At 41.2% G+C, this 27,120-nt stretch overlaps 1 protein-coding gene across 9 annotated transcripts in view; it reads left to right on the forward strand.

The window, feature by feature from the left end:
- Positions 1-9,693: 9,693 nt before the first annotated feature.
- GABPB1 (GA binding protein transcription factor subunit beta 1) overlaps positions 9,694-27,120 on the forward strand; it is a 71,587-nt gene continuing 54,160 nt past the window's right edge. For 5 of the 9 annotated variants that reach the window (XM_027554037.1, XM_027554029.1, XM_027554030.1 and 2 more), the window contains exon 1: positions 9,862-9,914. In XM_027554037.1, coding sequence (XP_027409838.1) covers positions 9,891-9,914 — 24 coding nt within the window. In that variant the 5' untranslated portion in view covers positions 9,862-9,890. The other 4 variants (XM_027554036.1, XM_027554038.1, XM_027554033.1 and 1 more) reach the window with 4 other exon arrangements.

Raw genomic sequence — 27,120 nt, forward strand, 5'->3', positions numbered from 1 at the left:
CTGTCTACGGGGATGCACATAGTTGGACATGACTGAAGCGACTTAGCAGCAGCAGCAGCAGCAGCACCACTACTTATAGTCCATCGAGTGAATGAGTTTAGACCTGCATTTATATGCCTCTTATTTCAACTCTAGAGACAGAATGGTTGTCAGGTTGATTTATTTCTCTCCCTTGTTCATTGCAACAAAAATTTGGAACAATGGACTAAAGGGTTTGAACCAACAGAAAAGTTACAGCTCAGTTACAGTTTAAGTAGACAGATCTTTTATTAAACAGGTACTCCCAAGACATGGGAACAAGCCAGCCCCAAAGGAGTTATAAAGATCCCTCTTGGCATCACCCTTTTCTTACTTCCTGTCTCGTCCTTTTGGTTGTGCCCTGTGCAAAATAGGGCTTATACCTGCCACCAGTCAAGAAAGGGAATGCAAATGGACATATGCTAAAGGCCAATTGACAGTTGCAAGCTACATAACAGGCTTTGTTGTTCACATCTTCCCATAATTCAGTCAGAGGGATTGGGGGCAGGAGGAGAAGGGGACGCCAGAGGATGAGATGGCTGGATGGCATCACTGACTCAATGGACGTGAGTCTGAGTGAACTCTGGGAGTTGGTGATGGACAGGGAGGCCTGGCGTGCTGTGATTCGTGGGGTCGCGAAGAGTCGGACACAGCTGAGTGACTGAACTGAACTGATAATCAGATGTATGTATGTAAACAATGTTTATGAACCAGTCATGGGCCCCTAGTTGCCTAAGGTTACTTGAGGAAGCCCCTGTGGTTAGTTTGTATCCAGTGTATGCCTAGAGCTAGTGTGTTGGGAGTTGGAAAAGCCCCCGTGGTTAATTTGTATCTACTGTGTGCCTAGGGTGCATGTGCAGGAGTTGGATAAGTCTCTGGTTATTTTTGTAGCATATCTGTGAGCTTTTCTGGTCCTCTCTGGGATGGGGTTTAGAGATCAGCTTGCACCCTTTTCCATCCCCTCCTTGCTCATGCCTAACTTCCTACCTAACAATTCCAAATTCCAGGTCACTCCTGAGATGCAAGCCACTCCTGAGATGCAAATTTGGGTATATTAAATAAACTGAAGAATTCCCCAATAGTTACCTGCCATGCCTAAAGAGGTAACAGTTTCCAAATTTTGGAAAAACTACACAATGTGTTGTTTGCAGTCAATTTAAAGAAAGACAGAACACTATTAAGAGTTATGACAATTTTCTTTCCGATGGACTTTCATGAATCTGGAAAACTAGAGATACAGAACTGTGGTGCTGGAGAAGACTCTTTAGAGTCCCTTGGACAGCAAGGAGATCAAACCAGTCAATCCTAAAGGAAATCAATCCTGAATATTCATTGGAAGGACTAATGCTAAAGGTGAAGCTCCAATACTTTGGCCACCTGAGGTAAAGAGCCAACTGATTGGAAAAGACTCTGATGCTGGGAAAGATTGAAGGAGGGAGGAGAAGGGGACAACAGAGGTTGAGATGGTTGGATGGCATCACTGACTCGATGGACATGAGTTTGAGCAAACTCTGGGAGACTAAATGACAGGGAAGCCTTGCGTACTGCAGTCCATGGAGTTACAAAGATTCGGACATGACTGAGCTGCTGCTGCTGCTGCTAAGTCGCTTCAGTCGTGTCCGACTCTGTGCGACCCCATAGACAGCAGCCCACCAGGTTTCCTGTCCCTGGGATTCTCCAGGCAAGAACACTGGAGTGGGTTGCCATTTGCTTCTCCAATGCATGAAAGTGAGAAGTCAAAATGAAGTCGATCAGTCATGTCCGACTCTAGCGACCCCATGGACTGCAGCCTACCAGGCTCCAAAAGAAATACTCTTAGCCAACTTTGGCTGCCACAACAAACTACCACAGACTGGGTGGTTTAAACAACACAAATTTATTCCTCACAGTTCTAGAGGCTGGGAAGTCCAAGATCAAGGTGCTGGCCATTTCAGTTCTTCTCTTCCTGGCTGGAAGATGGCCTCCTCACTGGGTCCTTGCATGGCCTTTCCTCTGTGTCTCCCAGTGCAGATGGACCCTATAGCCTAGTAGCTCTACTTTCTTCCTCTCAGTGCCACTTCAGCACTGAAGCAAAATGAAATAAAAATCATTTTCAGCTCCTATCATATTAGAGGAATTTTTCATGAAATGAATAACTCCCTCCCTCTTATCAGGTTGATTCTCTGTATTTCAAAGGCTGAGGGATCTTTTAGATACTGCTAAGCTTGCAAATTTGCCACACACACAAAAAAAAGTGTAGGTGGAGGTGTTTGCAGTCACTCTTGGCACTTTCCCAGGTTTTGCTAGCTGCTTTGACTGCATAAGCAACCATGTTTCTACTAGTTGTGGGTGTGTAGCTGCAGGAGCTGCAGCAAGGAATTTGTGTCCTGAACAAATTGTGTAAACCAAATCTCATTCCCCCCAGTTAACCAAAGGATTCTGTTATTGGGCCTGAAAAATATTAGGTAGGACTTGAAATAATCTACCCTTCCAAAGTTCACAGGGAAAAATCCAAAAATTTGGTAATGCTCTGTGGAGAAACATTTGGTACATGGAGGCAAGACATCAGTACTTATCAAAATTAAAAATCCCAGATGCCCTTCTGCAGAGTAAATCCACTCTGGGAACTGAGATGAGACATGCTTAAATATATAAGAAGACGTATATACAAAGATGTTCATCCAAACACTAATTAGAATATGAAAAATTAGAAACTCACGTCCTTCAATTGGATAATGACTAGTTAAATAATCTGCAGGGGTAAGAGTATGCATTTTATGCATTTTCAGGGAAAAGCCCAAGATGTCTTAAGTACAAAGAGCAGAATAATATATATGGTCTTCTGTAGAACTCAGAAAGAGGGAGTAAATAAAAACAGAAGACATCATGCTCCTGCAATCAAAAATTCCACAGCAGTCTCTGCCAAAAATGCACACATTATTCATCTGCAAATCTAAAAACATGCAGTAAGAAACCAGTAATTATACTGGAGTGGAACATTCTTTTATTTATTTATTTATTTAAATGTTAAGATGCTATTCCAAGAGTAAATAGTTTTAATAAACTTAGTAGGGAAAAGTTTTCCTCATAGATACGGTGAATTACTCTAAATTTTGAGGAGATATTGCTGCTTTCCAAAAGCCATGTGTTTATCACCAGCAAAATTACCTTTCATTCTAAGTTATAATGTCCTTGGCTGGCAAAGCCATCTCAATCTTTTTCCTTAAAAATTCAGGTGACTGAAAGTGCACTCCAAACAGTGAATATTATTATATAACTTCTCAGTGTTTTCCAAAGTGAAGGACTCATACTACTGGTGATATTCAAGATAGTTCTCGGCAGTACATGAACAAAGCAGCAAACAACACTGAATCATGTCTGAGTTATTCCCATTTCTCTTTCAAGCTTCGGCATGATTTAAAGCACTTGGCAAAAAAAGTATCTAGCTAGGCTTTAATAAGTGACTTTGTTTTCATTACACTGATTTTCACAGTTACCATCTTGACTTTTTTTCTTATTGCCAGAGGTCTAGGACACAAATGTTTGTCTGGATTAACCATGCTCACAGAAGCACAACAGATGGAGTACAGACACTGCTCTGGGTTCCAGAAACTCCTTGGTCACAAATCATGTAAATCCAATGGTCTTTTCTCAGGGCTTATTCTTCCTTGACTCAGATTTTTGCCAGGACTTCTATGAGATACACTTGGCTCTAGGAATGGTGTAGTGCACCATACAAGCTGGAGTCAAGCTGGTTTGAAATGCTGGTTCTTTACCTTATTGTGAGTCTACACAGGCAGTTGGCCAAATGAGGCTTCATTCATTATCTTGGAATTTGAGGGGAATAGATGAGACAATAAATGTAGAGCAGTGGGCATACAGTTCAGTAGGTGCTCAATAAAGGCTGATTTCCTCTCCTCCTCCTTTTTCTGTCCTCAGTACTGTTTTTCTGTATTCTCTTCCAACGATACGAAGTCACTCCTATGGCTTTAATTATTACCCTTATGCAGGTAATTTCTAATTTCTTTCACCAATTCTGACCTTTTTTTCAGAGTACCAAAACTTAGGTTCTTAATCTGTTTGATAATTCCACCTTGATGTTCTGGCATAAACACATAAACAGAGTATCTTTTCCAAATCATTTAGTTCATGCTATTACCAAAACCTTCATCACTCTGACTCAAAATCTCAGTCATCCTCACTCCTTCCCCTTTCCGATCACACTGAATCAAAAATTTGCAAAATTTTATATGGCATTTTAATAGCTTACAAAGTGGTATAAACAAAACAAAAACATCCATTTTATCAAACTTCCCTCAGCCCCAGGTGAGAAAAGTGAAATTAAGGCAAGTTAGGAGATATACCTGGGTCATAAGCTAGAGAGTGGTTACAGCCTAGGTTGAAAAATCAGTTAAGTCCTGAACTTGGAGCTTCTTACTCTAACGGCCATCCTCTTTCAGCTTCTCAAACTGCCTCATATTTTGCAGTATTTTTTTGCATCTTTCTCTCCTCTCCTTCACCATTGCCATCCCCAGAAATCAGACCTACCTTATCTTTCACATTTTAATGCTTGGCTCAGACTGGCTCAGTCAGCAAGGTAATAGTTGGTAGTTGACACCTAAACAGACAGCTCAACAAAAAAGTGAACACCTGCAACCCTCACCCAGGTTAAGAAACAGAACATTGCTAGCACCCTAGAAGCGCCCCTACATACCCGCCCAGGCATCACTCCCCACCGAAAGACAATCATTTTCTTTCTTTATAGATTTTACTACCTAAGCCTAAATCCCTATGTCAAGTTTGGTTTCATGTGTTTTTTTTAAGTTTGCATTTTCCAAATTGGCTATACCAATATACACTCTCACCAACAGTGTATATTTTCATTTGTTCCCGTACCGACATTGCCTGTGTTTTCCATTTTAACCATTATCGTGGGTGTGCAACAGTACCTCATGATTTTAATTTACATTTCCCTAGTGATGGAAGTTGAGCATCTTTATATGTTTACTGGTCATTTAGATACCCTCTTTTTTGAAGTGACTGTTTAAATCTCTTACCAGTGTCTACTGTGTTGTCTTTTTATTTTTTATTGATTTGTGGGAGTCAGTACATTCTGAATAGGAGCAAACACATATTTGTATTATAAAAATAAATGCATTTTTCTGATACTATTAGAATACCACGAACTCCCCTTACTTTGGCCCCAATTTCACTAATGATTCTCTGGGAGGTAATGTAGTCGACTTCATATTCTCTCTAAAACAATGTGTGCCAGGGAATCTGTTAGATACTTGAATTATAATGGCAAAAAAAAGTGATTAAAGACAATAGCTTTGAAAAGAGACCTGTATTAGAATCCTGTCTCTAACATTTACCAACTTGATGACTTTAGGCAAGTTATTTACCTATTTTAGACTCAGTTTCCTCTTTGGAAAAATGGGGTTAATAATACCTATTTTAAGAGTTATTATGAAGGTTAAATGAGACAGTAATATGTTAACATTCTTCTCATAATGACTGGCAAATAAGAATAATTAATAAGTGGTAGCCATTGTAAATTTGGTTATTTCCATGTAGTCTTCAATTTAGATAGGGCAGGAACAGCTGAGCGTACATCTATTTCCCTCTTAGCCATTATGAGTGAATGCATGCTCACCTGTTTCAGTCGTGTTCAACTCTTTTCAACCCTATGGACTGTAGCCTGCCAGGTTCCTCTGTCCTTGAGATTCTCCAGGCAAGAATCCTGGAGTGGGTTGCCATGCCCTTCTCTAGGGATCTTCCCAACACAGGGATCAAACTGGCATCTGTCTGCATCTCCTGCATTGCAGGCAGATTCTTTACCCACTGAGCTACCTGGGAAGCCCTCTTAGCTATTATAGTTCTCACTATAAAGGGAAAAAAAAAACCACAGAAAAATCATGAGTTTAGATAAGTCGCCTGGGAACTTACTTGGTCATTCTGACTCCCCTCAGCTGACTGTCTCTAGAGCAGTGCTTCACAATTTATCTGTTGTGAAAGATCATAGACGCTTTTATAAAATATAAAAATAAATGACTAGAAAAGGGAAAAAAGAAAACAAAGGCATATACAACAATACAAACCCTCAATTTTTATTACAACCACAGATGTAAAACTACTGTAACACTAATTGCTCTAAGTTTCTAAATTCTTACTCTTGATTTCTATAATCAAACAATGCTGTGTTACTCCCTAGCTTAAAAACTATCCACTATTCCCTTTCTCTCTAGGGTAAGATCCCAATCCTTTAACATGACACCAAAGGCCTTCCAGGCTGGTTCCACACTTTTTTGGTCTCATTTTTTACTATTCTTTATTCCAGTAGACCTACAGTGTCCAATGTAGTAGCAACTAGCCACAAGTGGCTATGGAATAGCTGAAATGTGGCTAATTTAGGAAGCAAGATTTTAATTTTTACATAAGTCAATTACTGCACAATTTTTGAAATGTTTGGAATGATTTGAGTATGTGAATCTACTTTTTCAACTGTAAATTTTAAACTGTAAATATCTCAATTACTGAGATATACTATAAATGTAAAAAACATACCAGATTTTGAACACTTACTTAGTAATAACAGAAAGAATGCAAAACATTTTAAAATATTTAATACTTTTAAATATTGATCACACAGGAAATAGTACTATTTTGGATACATTGGGTCAAATAAAAGATTATTAATTTTTAATCATTTAACTTTTTCAATGTGGCTACTATAAAATTACATATATGCCTTATGTTATGTTTATACTGGACAGTGCTAGACTAGATAATCAAGTCCCAAACCTGATTTTTCCCTTTCCCTGTTTGACTCATTAGCAATATAGGTTAGGTCTAATGACAAAATATCTCTTCAATACATTCACTTTATCTCTACTGCTATTTATGTTACTCCATTGTGGCTCAGTGGTAAAGAATCTGCCTGCCAGTGCAGGAGATGTAGGTTCCATCCCTGGGTTGGGAAGATCCCCTTGGAGAAGGAAATGGCAACCCACTCCAGTATTCCTGCCTGGGAAATCCCACGGACAGAGGAGCCTGACAAGAGTTGGACATGACTGAGTGACTAAACAACCACTATTCCTTAAAATTCTTCAATGGCTTTAAAGCTCTGAAACTTACTAAGGATGTAAACTTCTACTATTCCTTTCTTTGCTCTCTAGACCTGAGCCACATTGCCTTTCTTGCTTTCTCACCTTAGGATTTTTGCCTTACTATTCCTTTGGTCTCGAATACTGGCCTCAACTAACTTATTCCCATTCCAGTCTTAGCTCCAAATAATATTTTCTCAGAGGCCATGCAGCCTACAGGATGTCAGTTCCCCAACCAGGGACTGAACCTGGGCCCACTCAGTAAAGCCTAGCTACTAGGCTATCAGGGAACTCTGAGAGAGGCCATTTCTGAACAATCTCCAAAATTCTGCCGGCTCTCTCTCCCAGAGAAATGCTTCATCCAAATACCCTTTCATTTTCTTCATGAAAGATATTGTGATATTATCTTCCCTCTTCTTTTATAAAACTTTATAGTCTGTTCCCTCCACAGAAACAGGAGCAGGAAATTTGTTGGTCTTTTCCCTGCTTAATCTGCCTAAATGAGCAGAGTGCCAGTTACAGTTTTTCTCAAAACAACTTAAATGAAAGAATACCTAACTACCTACTAGATATACCTGCTTGGTTGCCTCATAAGCACTTCAAATTCTACATGGTCAAAACAGAACCATCTTCCTCCCCTAATATGTATTCCTCTTCTCTTGTTTCTAATCTCCATAAAGATATCCTTCAGACTGCTCCTCCAAGACACTTGGGAGTCATTTTTGACATGACCCTCTGTCATTCCCCATTCAGTCAACCAAATCACCAAGCTCTTAGCAACATCTTTGGTCATACTTTTCACTCCTGTTTGCCACCATTCAGTTCAAGTCATTAATCTCTCACAGACTGTTCTCTCTGCCTCTGACTTTTACCTAATAGTGATCTAAAATACAAATCTGATCTTACTATGCTTCTACTTAAAATCTTTCAACATCTTCCTCTTAGCTCTCAAAAGCTCTCAGCTGTTTTGCACATGGCGCTCAAGGCTTTTATGACTAGACGTCTTCAGATACATCTCTAGGCATTTCTGAAAAGTCTTCCGCACACAGGATTTCTGCAAAATCTTCCACACACAAGATTTCTGAAAAATCTTCCACACACTCAACCATTTCTAGTGTTTGCCTCCTAACCTTTGCATTCATTACTTCTGTCTGGAAAGTCTCCCCAAATCCCTTACTAAAGCTAACTGCTTTTCCTGCAACATGCCATGCCTCCTTCACAGGTAAATAAGGGATTCCTCCTGTATGAAATTCTCAGCATTCAGCAGTTTACCCTCATTATACTCCTGATGATGTCTATCTACTTGTTCACATTCTGCAGCATAAAAACGACAGCAAAGATTCTATTGCAACCATTAACTGAATGTTTACTCAGATAAATCAATGTTAAAGAAAAGCATGTGAGGATCCAAAGAAGCACTGAAAATATTAAAGAAAAAACAGAATACGACTCCTATGTCATTCATTTTATTTTAGGCACAACATTTTTGTAAGTTACACAAAGACAAATCTCTACATCAATATTACAAATAGGTAGGTGGAGAAAGACTGTTTACCTGAGGCCACCCTAAATCAGTGGGCAATATGTATTTCATTTGTAAACTCTTCTAAATTAAAATCTTGGTGCTCTCTCCCATATTCCCAATTCATAGATATAAGATGCCAAAAATTGTTAAGGTTGAAGATTGCAAAAGTCACTCCCTGGCTCATCTGTTAAGAAGTTTATCTACGTTACGGGTTTCTTAGCTACCCATTGTAAGTAAATTAAACTCATAAGACTCTTACTTTGCAAATCACCATTCTCAAATAAATTGGGGGGGGGGGGGGCGCGGAGCATGCAGGAGCTTATTTACCTGACCAGGGATCGAACCTCCGCGCCCTACAGCCGAAGCATGCAAAGTGCTAACCACTGGGCCGCCAGGTAAGCGCCCTCAAATAAACTTTTGCTACTTTCTTAATAAAATGCAACAAACACCTTAACATCCCAACCCCGGAAAAACAAGACTTCTACCTCTGAGTTGACAGTAATTCAAGGGAATTCAGCGAGCAGTTATTAGGATCTACAAAGTATAAGGAACCAACACAATGTTTAAAAAGGAGGGAGCTACACGAACATGTATGTTTTCATCTCAGCGCTCATGCGGGAGAGATGAGCACACGCACTTCAGCCTCCCACTCCTAGCCCCGCAGAAACGAGCGGGCAGGCTGCGTGGCCAGCCCGCTGCTCCTCCGCGCACATGGCCGGCCGCAGCTCCCACCCCCGTGCCGCGCAGGCGCTGGGCGAGCCGGGACTTGCGGTCGCCGAAGAGGGATCATTCCGCCGGTTTCTTTGTGTGGCTGAAGCTGTAGAAATGGCCTATTTCCCTCCTCTTCGTTAAAAACAAAAATCAGACCCTTTCGCCCTTTTTCTCCCGCCGGGAAGGGATCGGAGAGTGGGTGGGAGGGGGATCTGCTAACTAGGGCAGGGGCGGAAAGCCTCAGGCTAAGAGTCGACGAGGGCCGGGTCTGGGAGGGATGCTGGGAGCTTTGACTCACTCGCACACCATGTGTCCCTCCGCGCGCAGCACGGGGGACTTTTCGGTGGGGATTTTGGGCGCCGACCAGACGCGGCATTTTCGGAAAATAGCGCCCTGTGCAGCTGAAGCGCTTTGTGTTTAGCGGGGCCGCGTCAGCCCGGCAGGGTACGAGGCGCCTCGGGTCCCCGAACCACCTCCTGCTGCTCCCCCGTCGCCGCTCCCGAAGCTTTTCCAGGTCAGTGCGGGTCTGTGTAGGGCCCTGTTACCACCGGATGTGGAAGTTGATCTCTTCGCTGGTAAAAAATAATTCCACTTCCCCCGGAACCCAGATCATCCCCGCGATTTCCTGTTTATTGCATTAAGGCGCCGGGTTTCCGGGGCTCCTGGCCCCGCTTATTCCGCGGGGGTCGGCGGGGTGGGCCTGGGTCCCCGCTCCGCCCGCGCCGCCGCCGCGCTTTGTCCGCTGGCACCCCGCTTCTGGGAGGGGCGGGCAGACATGGTGGCGGCCGCCGCCCCCTCGTCGGCCCCGGCGCACCACGGCCTCCCCGCGGCTCTCCGCCGGGCCGGTGCCGAGCGGCGGCCCTGGAGCGGGATAGGGTCGGGCCAGGGCTGCGGGAACTGCGGCCGCCGAGTAGCAGGCGGTGGGCGGGCGAGGCAGGCTGGCGCGTTACGGCCTTGGCGCTGCCGCCCCGGGAGCCTCCGCTGTCTTTGTCTGGGCCTCCGGACCGCCCAGCCGGAGCGGGGAAGGGTCGGTGGGGGTGGCCGGCCCCCGGCACGCTGTGCTGTTCGGGCCGCGGGGCCTGGAGGCGCTCGGGCCGCGGCGGGAGCAGCCGGCTTGGCCGGCTCGGACAGGGTTAACGGGAGCGCCCAGCTGGTTCCGTGCGGGTCGGCCGCGGCGATTGCCTCGGCCTCGGGGACTCGAGTTGCTAAGGGAGGAAGCCAGCTGCTCTGGATGCTGGGGACTTCTGCTCTTGGCATTTGCCCGCCGGCATCTGCGGGTGCACGGCCTCCGGGACGAAGTTGAGAATTTTGCCAGGTCATTTCTGTCTCAGCACCATCAGTGTGTTTTTAGTGTGTTTTCTTTGAAGCTCTCTTACCATGTTGAACCAGCGTGCCTAGCCTCGAGGGTGCATCGTGAAAACCGAAACCAAAGGAATGATATAGGCCTGCTTTGTGTGTGTTTTCCCACTTGAAGCCTGTTTTCAGTACACATAACTCTTGCTTTAAACCTGATTGGACTGTGGCGTGGAGACATCTGTTCAAAGGAGGGGCAGAGACCACAGTACTTCTGAAGGGGGCTTGGTAATGTGGAAGTATCTTAAGTGTTCTCTCTGTACACTTGATTTGCTGTCTCGATTCAGGCAAGTTACTTTGTGAAGTACAGTTTTTATCTAGAAAATGGTTTGGTGTAATGAGTGCAGTAACTTGCCTTCCCAGAGTTAAAGCACCATAGTTTATTATGCAGAAGTTAGAGGCCAGAAGTTCTTTTTGCAGATAGTCTTTTTTCACACAGAGACCCACCCAGCTTGCTTTAAATTTCTTCTCACTGACATGTAACCATCGACCTTGACACTTCCACTTTCACGCTCAGATTTTGAGTTTAAGGAAACGAAAGATGCCTTTGTCTTTTTTAACATTTTCTCGAATTTATTTTCCCACAAAATAACAAAAGACTATTGCATGTTAACGCCAGTGATATTTTAGGCAAGAGTGACATTGTTTTGCATTTCTGATTCTTTTGAATGTTTTACAGAAGATAGCTGGATTCGTGAACCTACTTCTGCGTTCAGTTTGTTGTGGTATCACATCATGTAACTGCTGGTAAACGCCACTGTATACTCATTCCTTTTTTCAAAAGCTGAAAAATGTGTCATTTCTATCCTGCTCTCATTCAAATCAAATCAGGATATTATTGTAAAAGACTCATTTAAAAAAATACGGATAAGAAGGTTGTTTCCTGTGCTTTTTTCTTGAGCTCTAGCTTTTTTTCAATTTGGGATTTAGATGCATAAACATCATGAATAAAGATTGCATAATCTGCATATGATTTTAGAGACTCAGAATATTTGAAAAAAATTTAAATGATTAAACTTAATTTTTAATTCCACAACTTATTTTTAATGATGTACACAAGTAAAACACGAATCCCATGTTAAATTTGCTTGTGAAAACTTGTGTGTAAATGTAATTTCTGAAGTTGAACACTTCAAAGTACTATCGGAATGCTAGATTAAAAAGGAGTCCCGCAGTGAAACCTTTGGTGAAACTGCTTTTGCATTGTAACGCATATACAGATGTAGAGCTAACTTGTAACTTAAGAGTTCATGAGTTATCTATTTCTGAATCAGTCTGGGTGTTCTAGGTTGGAGGACGGTTGTAAATGTGTGAACACTTAAAGCCATACCTGCTTTGGTTTAATGGTTCTGAAATGAAGCTTCTGGTTGTTTTGTGAACTTTAGTCTGATTCTGTCAGTCTGTAGTTCTCTCCTGTTCCATCAACAGGAAGCATCTGGTCTGTCTTCATGTAATTGCTAGAAAATGCCAGGTATATTTTTGATGTTTGCTATTCACATGAAAATAAATATCAGATTGGATTTTGAGTTGTACTTCCCACCCTCAGTTCTAGATATACTTATGATGAGCTCATGGTCTATAGAATGGACTTTTTTTTGGCCCTTGAGTACCTTAAGTTAGCAATAGCAGGTAAAACAAGTTGTGAGGGGTTCAGGAGTCACTGCGAGAAAGTTTTGACTCATGAATTAATGATGAGGGTGCCGTAGCCCTTTGCAAGCAGGTTGAGCGTGGATAGGCTCCATCTCTTCTCTCTGCAAATACTAATAAGCAAACTGAAACAAAACCTTTAAGTTCAGGGCAACTTAGTTTTCCAGTGAGTCATTTCTTTGGTCCCTGAGCTTTCCAACTAGTAATCAGGTTTCTGTAGCACTAATGTGTCTACCTCAGGACAACTATAATTAGTATATTTAACTTTTTCTGAAGATGTTTGTTCCATCAGGCTCTCTGGTCAGTTTATTAGTGTTAGTATTAGGGCCTGTGTGTTACTTCACAATGTTGACAACAGAGTTCTGCACAGAGAAGATACTTTGGTGCAGCCACCTCTCCCGTTCAGACATTGGTGGGCTAATGCAGTTTTTATTTTTTGGGCTAAGTATGTCCATAGTGTTAGAGGCTTGACCATTAAGTGATTTCCCCACTGAAAATAAATCCACCTGTAGGGCCATTGGTCCACTTAGAAATAGAAACCTAAAATTCTTAGCCCTGGCTCTCTTAACCTTTTAATGGGAATGATTATAAAGGTTGGCTGTTAGGGCCCAAGATGGTAATGCACAAATAGTGTGGAAAAGACTCGATCATTTTAACTGATTGTACATTTAATATGAATGAACACTTAAAAAATTTTAAAAAGTAAATGCCATTTTGAAGAGCAAGGTGTCAGCCCCACTTTACTTTGTACTGGTTGTGTTGTACCTGGGGTATTATTTCAAATAGCATACTATCCTATTTTAAGTGGGATCTTGGATCAGTTCTGAAACTTTGTATCAGAATCAGCTGGAGAGCTCATTAAAAAGACCTATGGAGGCTCAAGCTTAAGTAGGATAGGAACTGACCCACTCTGTTTTTCTCACATTCCTTAGATGATAAACAACTAAGTTGAAAAACCACCCAACTATAGAGCATGGCTAGAGAATTTTGATTGTGGAGGGAAATGGAAGGGAGGAAAAGTTGAAAAACTGTGATCTTTGGCCCAAAAAAGAGAAGCTCATCTCTCCTGTCAGAACAATCAGGTTTGATTTGACCAGAAAGAACTAGGAGTAAGGGGTAGAAATTAGAAGAAGGCAGATTTTAACATTCCTGGAAGAAAAATTCCTCAACAGTATAATGGGTTGTTTCTGGTGGTAGGCTGTCCCCTTCCACTGATGGGCGTTCAAGTTAGGAATTCAAGAGAAGGGGAAATGGTGAGCCGAATCAGGATTTCGGCCAGGTTTCCTTAAGTTCCTTACGGACTGAGAGTTTACAAATATGTGTAGGTTTGCAGATACAAAAGTGGAAGAGCAAAAGCTAATTGAAACAAGTTAGCTTAACTGGATCATAGTTTTCATTTTCTTGGATAAGGAAAAATGAGTATTAAATGAGAGAACTATTTAATGAGGGTTTTTTTAAACCCAGCTGTAGTTTGGTATATTCAAAGCCTGAAAAATGGGCATACCTTCTGATGTGGAAATTTTAAGTGAATTTGTCTTGGTGTTTATTTTGGTGTAATAGAAATATACCAACAAATCGGTAGCTCTTTACAACCAGTTGCAGCATCATTGATAATAAAAGCTGCATATTAACACATTTGATTCCTTCCCCACATTAATCATATATAGTAAGTAATGCTGTTCCCATTTTTCATAAGAGAAAATTGAGATATAGAGAAATTACTAGGTAGCTCATCCAAGTTAGCAGAATTAGTAACTGGTAGAGCACAGACTTGGTTACAAGCAGTTCTATGCTGTAAAATTGTAAACAATTGAGATGTTTCACAGAATTAGGATACATGCCTACCGTGGGGGTCCTGCCTAGCCGTTTTTTTAATGCTTTGTTGTTGTTTAGTCGCTAAGTTGTGTCCAACTCATTTGCGACCCCATGAACTGTAGCCCGCCAGCTGCCTCTATCCATGAGATTTCTCAGGCAAGAATACTGGAGTGGGTTGCCATTTCCTTCTCCAGAGGATCTTCCTGACCCAGGGGTCAAACTTGCTTCTGCAATGGAAGGCAGAGTCTTTACTGCTGAGCCATAAAAATGTAAAAACATGAAATTATGTTTTGGTGTATGTTAAGTAAAAAAAGTAAATTTAAAAATATGATTTTATTTTTATTAAATAACAGGTATATTGACATCTGGAAGGAAATTGCCAAATTGTTAAGTGATTATTTCTGTATGTAATTTTATAGAAGACTGTTTTCTTTTTACTTACACAAATTTTCTAACTTTTACAGTGAATTTGTATGATTATGTATCTCTTGGGATTAAAAGGATTAAGGTTATGTTTCAATAAACATTAAAGATACTAGCATAAGCTGAGTTTGAATTTTACACTGTGCAATTTATGCAAGTTGACTAAGGAACTGCACATAAATGAGCATTTGAAAGTGCGTGAAGTGTTTTGTATTTGTTTGATTCCTTACCACTCTAATATATTAATTGAATAGGAAGAAACACCACTGATTCTTGCCACCCTACCTAATCAGTTCTGTATTTTATGTTTTTTTTTCACCTTATGTGTAATATTTTAAATGTTGTGTTCATCCCAGTTTAGTCACTCCCTAGTTCTGTGACTGTAGGCAACTTGCCTAATCTGCTTTACTTTCCTTCTTTGTGCAATTCAAATAATTGCAATACTTAACTCATGGTGCTTGGAAGGATTAAGTGAGTTCAGTTCAGTTCAGTCACTTAGTCGTGTCCGAGTCTTTGCGACCCCATGAACTGCAGCATACCAGGCCTCCCTGTCCATTACTAACTCCTGGAGTCCACCCAAACCCATGTCCATCGGGTCGGTGATGCCATCCAACCATCTCAACCTCTGTCGTCCCCTTCTCCTCCTGCCCTCAATCTTTCCCAGCATCAGGGTCTTTTCAAATGAGTCAGCTCTTTGCATCAGGTGACCAAAGTATTGGAGTTTCAGCTTCAAAATCAGTCCTACCAATGAACACACAGGGCTGATCTCCTTTTGGATGGACTGGTTGGATCTCCTTGCAGTCCAAGGGACTCTCAAGAGTCTTCTCCAACACCACAGTTCAAAAGCATCAATTCTTCAGCTTTCAGCTTTATAGTCCAACTCTCACATCCATACGTGACCACTGGAAAAACCGTAGCCTCGACTAGACGGACCTTTGTTGACACAGTAATGTCTCTGCTTTTTAATATGCTGTCTAGATTGGTCATAACTTTGCTTCCAAGGAGCATATAAATTGATGAGAAGTGTCTGAGACATACTTAATCGCTCAGTGCTGTGCTTAGTCTGTCAGTCCTGTACGACTTTGCAACCCCACGAACTGTAGCCCACCAGACTTCTCTGTCCATGGGATTCTCCAGGCAAGGATACTGGAGTGGATTGCCATGCCCTCCTCCAGATGATCTTCCCAACTCAAGTCTCCCGCACTGCATGTGGATTCTTTACCATCTGAGCCACCCAGGAAGAATTTTTTGTATATAGCTAAGGTGAAGGCAGTGGCACCCCACTCTAGTACTCTTGCCTGGAAAATCCCATGGACAGAGGAGCCTGGTAGGCTGCAGTCCATGGGGTCTCGAAGAGTCCGACACGACTGAACGACTTGACTTTCACTTTTCACTTTCATGCATTGGAGAAGGAAATGGCAACCCACTCCAGTGTTCTTGCCTGGAGAATCCCAGGGACAGGGGAGCCTGCTGGGCTGCCGTCTGTGGGGTCGCAGAGAGTCGGACACGACTGAAGCGACTTAGCAGTAGCAGCAGCAAGGTAGTGTTAATGTAACCTTTCAACAGTTGGTGCAGTAGCCGGCTTCAAACAAGTTACTATTTCTGCTGCAAAATGTATGAACCTTTACACCAAGTGGGGTAAATAAAGACTATAAATAACTTCATGTCAGTTTAGGTAAGGTGTTACTGCCAAATAAGTTATTTTGGGTTTCACAGCTTTTTTTTGGCTTTTGGAATTGCAGTTAAGGAACCTGTGGAATTTACTTAATTTTGAGTCCTATTTTATTTTACTATTACAACATTTTTAATATTAAAGCATGTATAGGAGGTCCAAGATCAAGGTGCCACATCACGGGGCTCTGGTTAGGGCCCTCTTTCAGATTGCAGACTTCTCTGTTGTATCCTTTTATGGTGGAAGGTGCAAAGGGACCCTTCTCAGGTCTCTTTTTATAAGGACATTTATCTCATTCATGATCTGACTGCACCTTCCAAAGACTCCTTCCTAATACCATCACTTTGGGCATTAGGAGTTCAACATAAAATTCAGGGTTGGGGAGACACACAAATTTTTAAACGTAGCAAACAGTATACTGTTTAAGTGAATGATCTAAAAAAATTTCTTACATCCTAACTGGCTTGTGTGAACTTTTGATCTTTGCAGTTACTCCACCTGTGCTCCTTTATCTGTGCTGTTCATGGGGACCCTCAGTTTGTCTCCCTTAGTTTATTCCTGTATGCATTATATATAGCCTCAACTGGACATCATCACTCCTTTCATATTTTACTGGACTCCTGTTGTCAAATCTTCCTACCTGTCTAGTTCCTGTTTTTCCTCAGAGATCGCAGTGTATTTGTTGGGGAAGGTAGGTAATTATGAAAATTTCTTGGCCACTGTAAATTTATGCTGTACAAATCCAGTGGACCCTTGCTACTTAGCAGTCATTTTATTAATCTGATATTTTGCTGTTGTTTTGTATCTTTTTTCTCTCTCTCAAGAGATGTCACTGACTTATATTTAATTGAAAAAGAGTATAGAATGCAAGCTTGCATGTTGTCACCGTGACAGATCTATCCAGTCACCTTATTTTGTAAACAGAATAGAGGAGGAATCTTGCTTTTCTAGGAATCTTGCTGCCATACTTAACTTTCCTTTGATCACTTTGATCATTAACTGCAGGGATTTCTCCTTACCTTCAAATATTGCAGTGTATACAGACTTCTGTTTTAGGAGGAAAAGAAATGACTTTAACTATTAACTACTGTTCTTTTTAGCTATCTTCCTCATTTCTTTATTTCAAAAATTTTAAGACAGTTAAAATATTGCTGCCCTCAGCTCTTTCGCTACTTCTTCCCTACATTATTGCAATTTTGTAATGACATTACATGTGAATGTGACATATTCAGACTGTTGCTTCAAGGGACATCCTTCCCAATGGTATTGGTTTCATCCTGGTTTTATTCAGTCAGTGTGTTGCTATTGACTTCCACTTAGGCTTCTTAACCTTTCCTGTCCTTGCCTTTCATGTTAGTGTGCTGTCTTGATTTTCCTTTTCTAGTTGCTTCATTCCTGGATTTCTGTTGTTGTTTCACGATCCTCTTAGCGCTGTCACTCCTCTCAGTCCTTGGCTCTGTGCTCACCTCTTTTTGTCTCTTCTTCATGGATGTTCTATATGTTGATGACCCATAAGGGTACTCCCCAGGCTGGTATCTCCAGTTGGTTTACCAAGTATTTCCTTTGAGAGGCTCAAGGAATTTCATTCTGTTTTTGGTTTATTATTACCCAACTTCCACCTACTTTATTTTTCTTTGTTTTATCATCATCATGCTTAAATCTTGAAGTCATCTGTGATATGTTTCTCCTTTATTTCTTATATCCATCAGTCAGCATTATTCTTTAGGTTAGTTTTTCCTGGATCTCTATTTTTGGGATTCTGCATTGCCTATTATTTGCCCTTTCTAACTTTATTTAATTATTTTAAAATATTTACTTAGTTATTTGGCTGCACTGAGTCTTGGTTGTGGCATGTGGAATCTAGTGCCCTAATCGGCGATTGAGCCCAGGCCCCCTGCATTGGGAGCTTGCAGTCAGCCACTGGACTACCAGGGAAGTCCTGCCCTTTCTAACTTTCTTCCAATCCATCTTGCATATGGCTGCCAGAATAATTTTCCTAAAAGTTTTTTGAGCCCATTGCCGCTAAACCTAAGCAGCCTGAAGAGAGAACATGTACTGTTGACCTTTGCACTCTCCACTGTGCCAAGCAAAGTGAATTGAACTTGTGCTGAATAAATGTTTGAATGGATCATCGTTTGCTCAAAACATAGAACGACTCTCAATTGTCTACAGGATAAAGTCCAAACTCTGCTTTCTGGCTTTCAAGTCTTTCTGTTTTACACTCTGCTTCTTTAGCCTTATTCTTGACTTCTTAACATCACCAAGATAGTATTTGCTCTATAGGATGCCATGCTTAGGCTTGACTCCATGTGTTCTTCCTTTTCCTTTTCCTGGCTGGTCAAAGCCTCTTCAGCCTAACAGTACTCTGTGCCAGGCAAGATTCCAATCTCTGGTGTTTCAGTAATGAACAAAACAGAAGACAAAATCTGTTTTCTTGGAGCTGACATTCAGTGTTGGGGGAGAGAGGGTGCAGTAAACAAATGTCAGGTGGTAATGAATGTAATGAAGAGTAAAACTGGATAAATGGATGAATACAGACACGAGAATACAATGTTAAAGAGAACGGGGAGTAAAGGATTAGTTTTAAAATGACTTGAAAAAAAAGAAGAAAACTAAAAAAATAAATGACTTGAAGGCAGGTTGGTACCTATCATAATTAAAATTGCATTTATCCCTGTCCCAGCAGCCCAACTTCAGGGAATTTATCTTACAGTTCTATGAAATGAAATGATGCATTTACAAAGTTATTAATTGCAGTGTAGTTTATAATAGCAATAAAGTCCACCTACAGTAAGCTGAGATGTATCCATACAACAGCATACTAAGCAGCTTTATAGAAAATGAGGAAGCCCTCTATGAACTAATAGGAAAGCATCTTCAGGATGCGTTAAGAAAAGCAAGTGCAGAAAGTATATAGTAATGCAGTCATTTGGTAACTATAGAAATATTGGAAGGATGTCCATGAAACTAGCAAAGGTGAATAATTGTGGCTGGGAGAAGACGGGAGTAGCATAAATGCTTCTGTTGAGACTTCAGTGTATACATTTCTATGCTTTGAATTTTTGAACTGTTGAAAACAGAAGAGCAAAGGAGAAGTAAAGTAGCCCCTATAAGACTTGATGATCTGCTGTATGTAGAGACAAGAGGAAGAGAGAGGAGTTGAGGATAGCTCACAGACTCTCTAATTTGGGAGGAAAAGAGGGTGATAGTGTTATCAGCAATACAAGAGGAAGACTAGGTTTTGGCTGGCATGAGAAGTTCTGGTCATGCCAGTTGATGAATGCTTTTACTCTTTTGTAGTTTTGTGTGTATGTGTGTGGCTGCTTAGTCACTCAGTTGTGTTCCACTCTCTGCGACCCCATGGACCATAGCCCACCAGACTCCTCTGTTCATGGTATTATTCCAGCAGGAACACTGGAGTGTGTTGCCATTTTCTCCTTCAGGATATCTTCCCGACCCACCGATCGAACCCACACCTCCTGAGGCTCCTGCATTGGCAGGTGAATTCTGCACCACTGAGCCACCTGGGAAACCCTGTGTGTGATGTGTGTGTATAATTTATGTTCTTTAGATGTAGAACTCGAGGTTGTCTTAAACATGAATAGTAAATAGTCATCAATAAACATTTTTTATCTTTCAATTACAGACATTTATATTCTGTTTTTCTTTGAAAACAGCTTTGTGGTGATGTCATAATTTTACAGTCAAATAGGGACATTGGTACACACAGATAGAATGTAGATAGCAATAGAGAATGTATATCTGATAGCTTATACGGGAAATAGGAAATTTATTAGCATAGTTCCAATTTAATTATATCTTTTGATGCCTGAAATTAAAAGCAATAAAAAGGGCTTTTTAATAAGAAAGTGACCTTTCAGTTCAGTTCAGTCCCTCAGTCGTGTCCAACTTTTTGTGACTCCCTGGACCACAGCACGCCAGGCCTCCCTGTCCATCACCAACTCCCAGAGTTCACTCAGACTCACGTCTGTTGATGGTGCCATCCAACCATCTCATCCTCTGTCATCCCCTTTTCCTCCTGCCTTCAATCTTTCCCAGCATCAGGGTCTTTTCCAATGAGTCAACTCTTCGCATCAGGTGGCCAAAGTATTGGGGTTTCAGCTTCAGCATCAGTCATTCCAATGAATATTCAGGACTGATGTTCTTTAGGGTAGACTGGTTGGATTTCCTTGCAGTCCAAGGGACTCTCAAGAGTCTTCTCCAACACCACAGTTCAAAAGCATCAGTTCTCAGCACTCAGCTTTCTTTATAGTCCAGCTCTCACATCCATAGATGACTACTGGAAAAACCATAGCTTGGACTAGATGGACCTTTGTTGACAAGGTAATGTCTCTGCTTTTTAATATGCTGTCTAGGTTGGTCATAACTTTATTTCCAAGGAATAAGTGTCTTTTAATTTCATGGCTGCAATCACCATCTGCAGTGATTTTGGAGCCCCCCTCCCCCGCAAAAAGTCTGACACTGTTTCCCCACCTATTTGCCATGTAGTGATGGGACTGGATGCCATGATCTTAGTTTTCTGAATGTTGAGTTTTAAGCCAAGTTTTTCACTCTCCTCTTTCACTTTCATTCTGCCATAAGGGTGGTGTCATCTGCATATCTGAGGTTATTTATACTTCTTTCAGCGATCTTGATTCCAGCTTCTGCTTCATCCAGCCTAGTATTTCTCATGATGTACTCTGCATAGAAGTTAAATAAGTGTCTCATGATGCACTCTGCATGTAAGTTAAATAAGAAGTGGAAATATCAGACCACCTGACCTGCCTTTTGAGAAACCTGTATGCAGGTCAGGAAGCAACAGTTAGAACTGGACATGGAACAACAGACTGGTTCCAAATAGGAAAAGGAGTACATGAAGGCTGTATATTGTCACCCTGCTTATTTAACTTCTATGCAGAGTACATCATGAGAAATGCTGGGCTGGATAAAGCACAAGCTGGAATCAAGAAGTGATCTTTAGGGTAGTTGAAATTGTAATATTTAAAACAATATTAAAACTGAGGGAAGTTTGTAATAGAGCATACATTTTTTTTTTTTTTTTTAAATATGGTGCATTGAGGAGTAACTGTATAAGATAAGAGGTTTTAACCTAATGGAGGAAAGGAGTCATGAAATGCATGGGTGCTGCTTAGAACAAACTCGTGCTGTATAATTTTGGATTTAAACTTTCTTGGATGACTTATAGTTCAGAATCTGATTTTGGAGGCCCTGATTTATCCATATGAGTTTTACTTGATTTCTATTTGGCTACTGTCAAAAAAATAAAAGGGGAGCATAGTTAAATCACATAACATGCCAGGACTTGCAAATGTATTAGTAGTTCTTTTCTGGGTTTATGTTAACGAGGATTTGGGTGTGGAATAGCAATAAAAAAGAGCTGTTAAGTAATTCTTGCTTGAGATTTAAAATTTTGACCATTTTATATCTGACAAGAGGATGTTATACTGGCAGTAGTTTTCTTTTAAAAATATAACGTTACATAGGATCATGTAACAGTTGGAGTTTTTGTTTTTTTTTTTTTAACTGCATGTGACATGTGGGGTCTGGCATGCAAGATCTTAATTCCCCAACCAGGGATTGAATCCTTACTCCCTGCAGTAAGCATAGAGTCTTAACCACTAGACTTCCAGGGGAGTCCCCAGAGATGGTCTTATTTGAGTGAGGGTGAAACTGTTTGGTAGCCTCCAACCTGTATTACTTACCCCTTCACTCCCTGTTTTCCTCAGTACTGCAGACCTTTGGAGCTTTGGGAAACCCAATTTGAGAAATGCTGAATTGGGCTTGGCTAAAGTTTTGGCTTGGATTAACTCTTACCTCTTATATATCTTTGTGTCCAGTTGAGTGGACAGTGGTAGAAAGGATGGTGAAAGCATAGTGTATAGAAATTAACTTTAAGAAGCATTTAATTAGTAGTTCTCAATTGGAGTGATTTTGCAAAAGCTAGAGAAATTTTTTTGATGTTGTGAAACAGGGTTGGGGGTTGCTACTGGTATCTTAGGGTGGAGAGTAGGGTTGCTGCTAAATATGGAGACACTCTTGCCTAGTTAAATAGCCACTTTGTATGTTGCACTATTCTAAACTAGTTACGCATTCAAATGACACTAAAAGAAAGTCTTGTCTCTACCCATAAGAAACTTAAAATCTAGCTAAAGCATCTCAAACTTAACAGTCTGTGGCCAACCTCCTTAACATCTGACCCACCCTTTCCCACTTCGACACCTTTATTTCAGTAAATAATCCTATTTTTCACCAAGTTGTTCAGGCTAACAGCTTAGTTGTTATCTTTGACTCCTCTTTTTTTCTTATACATTGAGGTCTGATAGATCAGGAAGTGGAGAAGGAAATGGCAACCCACTCCAGTATACTTGCCTGGAGAATTCCATGGACAGAGGAGCCTGGTGGGCCATGGTCCGTGGTGTTCCAAAGAGTCAGACACGACTGAACGACTAATGCAACATCAGGAAGACATGTAAACTTTACTTTGAAATATATCTTGGCATCTGGGTAATGGTGGGATAGATTATTTAAACCAGCCCTCTTTTTAGGAACAACTGAAAATGCTGGGTACAACATGTAAAGCACTACCTTAAGAGCTTTGAAAACTGGGGAGTGGTGGAATCTGGTGAGTCAGATTCCAGAAGAAAGCCTAAACCAAGGGAGGTTAGAGGAATACCTGGAGAACTGAAGGCACTTTTCCCCTGAGTGTGTTTGCTGATATCAAGAAATTTAGGGTTTCCATTCAACGGCCTTGTGGGATGAGATGGACAGAAATCAAGACTCAGAGCTTACCTATATAAGAGTCATATAAGAGATCTGTCCTTGTTAGGCTTGAACCTGTATGTCTACTCCTGAGAGGGAAGGATGAACCAGAGCACATCCTTGACCCCCTTTCATCCATTGCCTACTTCCCAGTCAAATATCAAAGGACTTCAGGCAAATTGTCTCAGTACTGAGTAGAACAGGAGAGAAAAAAAACACTCTACAAAATTGTAGCCCCAGCCTAGTGAGGTAAGGGCACCTTAATTTATAACTTTATTTGGATTGGTCCCTGACTGGTATTATCCCTTTGGTGTTTTGCAGAAGCAAATAGAAGTGTTCCTTTGAGTAATGTTCCTTCATGTTCGGTTCAGTTCAGTTGCTCAGTCCTGTCTGATTCTTTGCGACCCCATGAATCGCAGCACGCCAGGCCTCCCTGGCCATCACCAACTCCTGGAGTTGACTCAAACTCATGTCCATCGAGCCGGTGATGCCATCCAGCCATCTCATCCTCTGTCATCCCCTTCTCCTCCTGCCCCCAATTCCTCCCAGCATCAGAGTCTTATCCAATGAATGAACTCTTGGCATCAGGTGGCCAAAGTATTGGAGTTTCAGCTTTAGCATCAGTTTCCAATGAACACCCAGGACTGATCTCCTTTAGAATGGACTGGTTGGATCTCCTTGCAGTCCAAGGGACTCTCAGGAGTCTTCTCCAACACCACAGTTCAAAAGCATCAATTCTTCGGCACTCAGCTTTCTTCACAGTCCGACTCTCACATCCATACATGACCACTGGAAAACCATAGACTTGACTAGATGGACCTTTGTTGGCAAAGTAATGTCTCTCTCTGCTTTTGAATATGCCGTCTAGGTTGGTCATAACTTTCCTTCCAAGGAGTAAGCGTCTTTTAATTTCATGGCTGCAATCACCATCTGCAGTAATTCTGGATCCCAAAAAATAAAGTCTGACACTGTTTCCACTGTTTCCCCATCTATTTCCCATGAAGTGATGGGACCAGATGCCATGATCTTACTTTTCTGAATGTTGAGTTTTAAGCCAACTTTTTCACTCTCCTCTTTCACTTTCATCAAGAGGCTTTTTAGTTCTTCACTTTCTGCCATAAGGGTGGTATCATCTGCATATCTGAGGTTATTTATATTTCTCCCGGCAATCTTGATTCCAGCTTGTGCTTCTTCCAGCCCAGCGTTTCTCATGATGTACTCTGCATAGAAGTTAAATAAGCAGGGTGACAATATACAGCCTTGACGTACTCCTTTTCCTATTTGGAACCAGTCTGTTGTTCCATGTCCAGTTCTAACTGTTGCTTCCTGACCTGCATACAGGTTTCTCAAGAGGCAGGTCAGGTGGTCTGGTATTCTCATCTCTTTCAGAATTACCCACAGTTCATTGTGATCCACAGAGTCAAAGGCTTTGGCATAGTCAATAAAGCAAAAATAGATGTTTTTCTGGAACTCTCTTGCTTTTTTGATGATCCAGCGGATGTTGGCAATTTGATCTCTGGTTCCTCTGCCTTTTCTAAAACCATCTTGAACATCAGGAAGTTCACGGTTCACGTATTGGTGAAGCAATCCTTCATGTTACGGCTCCCCAAAATAATTTTTGAAGGACACTGACATGCACATAGTCAAAGATAACCAACCGTACACGCAGACAAACATGAGCAAGAACCAGTGGAAAGGAGAGACAGCAGAAAAAGATCGTCATAGGCATCATATATTAGAATTAGAAGATACAGGTTAAACAACCATAATTACTGTGTTCACAGAAATAACACATCTGAAGAGAGGAAGCAGAAAAAAATGGCATTGTAGATTTGAAAATAACAATTACAACTACTGGAAATAAATAGAGTAAATGAATTAAAAACTTAATGGTGCAGTTTGCAGCACGTTAGACCCATCAGGAAAATTTTTGAACTAGAATATAGATCAGACAGCATTATCCAAGATGTAGCTTCAAGGTAGAAAAGAGAACGATGGAAAATATAGATGACAGGGTAAGAGATGTGGAGGATAGCATGAGAAAGTCTTAATTGGAATTCCAGAAGAAGAGAAAGAAAGAAAAATAGGTCATTTAGAGAGGTGATTACTGATGTTTTCCAGAAACAATGAAAGGTACCAAACTAGGATTCAAGAATCCCAATGAATCCACATTAGAGTGAAAATAAATTCACACCTTGGTTCAGTTCAGTTCAGTTCAGTTCAGTTGCTCAGTCATGTCCGACTCTTTGCAACCCCATGGACTGCAACATGCCAGGCTTTCCTGTCCATCACCAATGCCCAGAGCTTACTCAAACTCATGTCCATTGAGTCAGTAATGCCATCTGACCATCTCATCCTCTGTTGGCCCCTTCCCCTCCCGCCTTCAAACTTTCCCAGCATCAGGGTCCTTTCTAGTGAGTTTTTCGCATCAGGTGGCCAAAGTATTGGAGTTTCAGCTTCAGCATCAGTCCTTCCAATGAATATTCAGGACTGATGTTCTTTAGGGTACACTGGTTGGATTTCCTTGCAGTCCAAGGGACTCTCAAGAGTCTTTTCCAACACCACAGTTCAAAAGCATGAATTCTTCGTCATTCAGCTTTCTTTATAATCCAACTCTCACATCCATAGATGACTACTGGAAAAAGCATGGCTTTGACTAGACAGACCTTTGTTGACAAAGTAATGTCTCTGCATTTTAATATGCTGTCTAGGTTGATCATAGCTTTCCTTCCAAGGAGCAAGCGTCTTAATTTCATGGCTGCAGTCACCATCTGCAGTGATTTTTGGAGCCCCCCAAAATAAAGTTTCTCACTGTTTCCATTGTTTCCCCATTTATTTGCCATGAAGTGGTGGGACCAGATGCCATGATCTTACTTTTCTGAAATTTGAGCTTTAAGCCAACTTTTTCACTCTCCTCTTTCACTTTCATCAAGAGGCTCTCTAGTTCTTCTTCGCATTCTGCCTTAAGGGTGGTGTCATCTGTGTATCTGAGGTTATTGATATTTTTCCCATCAATCTTGATTCCAGCTTCTGCTTCATCCAGCCCAGCATTTCTCATGATGTACTCTGCCTAGAAGTTAAACAAACAGGGTGACAGTATACAGGATTGACATACTCCTTTTCCTATTTAGAACCAGTCTGTTGTTCCATGTCCTGTTCTAACTTGCTTCTTGACCTGCATACAGGTTTCTCAAGAGGCAGGTCAGGTTGTCTCGTATTCCCATCTCTTGAAGGATTTTCCACAGTTTGTTGTGATCCACACAGTTAAAGGCTTTGGCATAGTCAATAAAGCAGAAGTAGATGATTTTCTGGAACTCTCTTGCTTTTTCTATGATCCAAAGGATATTGACAATTTGATCTCTGATTCCTCTAACTTTTCTAAATCCACCTTGAACATCACTGGAAGTTGAAGGTGGCTTGGAGAATTTTGGAGAATTTTGAACATTACTTTGCTAGCATGTGAGATGAGTACAATTCTGTAGTATTTGAACATTCTTTGGCATTGTCTTTCTTTGGAATTGGAATGAAAACTGACCTTTTCCAGTCCTGTGGCCACTGCTGAGTTTTCCAATTTGCTGGCATATTGAGTGCAGCACTTTCACAGCGTCATCCTTTAGGATTTGAAATAGCTCAACTGGAATTCCATCACCTCCACTAGCTTTGTGTGTAGTGATACTTCCTAAGGCCCACTTGACTTCACATTCCAGGATGTCTGGCTCTAGGTGAGTGATCACACCATTGTGGTTATCTGGGTCATGAAGATCATTTTTGTACAGTTCTTCTGTGTATTCTTGCCACCTCCTCTTAATATGTTCTTTTAGGTCCATACCATTTCAGTCCTTTATTGTGTGCATCTTTGCATGAAATGTTCCCTTGGTATCTCTAATTTTCTTGAAGACATCTCTAGTTTTTCCCATTCTGTTGTTTTCCTCTATTTCTTTGCACTGATCACTGAGGAAGGCTTTCTTACCTCTCCTTGCTATTCTTTGGAACTCTGCATTCAGATGGGTATATCTTTCCTTATCTCCTTTGCCTTTAGCTTCTCTTCTTTTCTCAGCTGTTTGTAAGACCTCCTCAGACAACCATTTTGC

The sequence above is a fragment of the Bos indicus x Bos taurus genome, chromosome 10 (genome assembly GCF_003369695.1).
Source record: "Bos indicus x Bos taurus breed Angus x Brahman F1 hybrid chromosome 10, Bos_hybrid_MaternalHap_v2.0, whole genome shotgun sequence".
Classification (NCBI taxonomy): domain Eukaryota; kingdom Metazoa; phylum Chordata; class Mammalia; order Artiodactyla; family Bovidae; genus Bos; species Bos indicus x Bos taurus.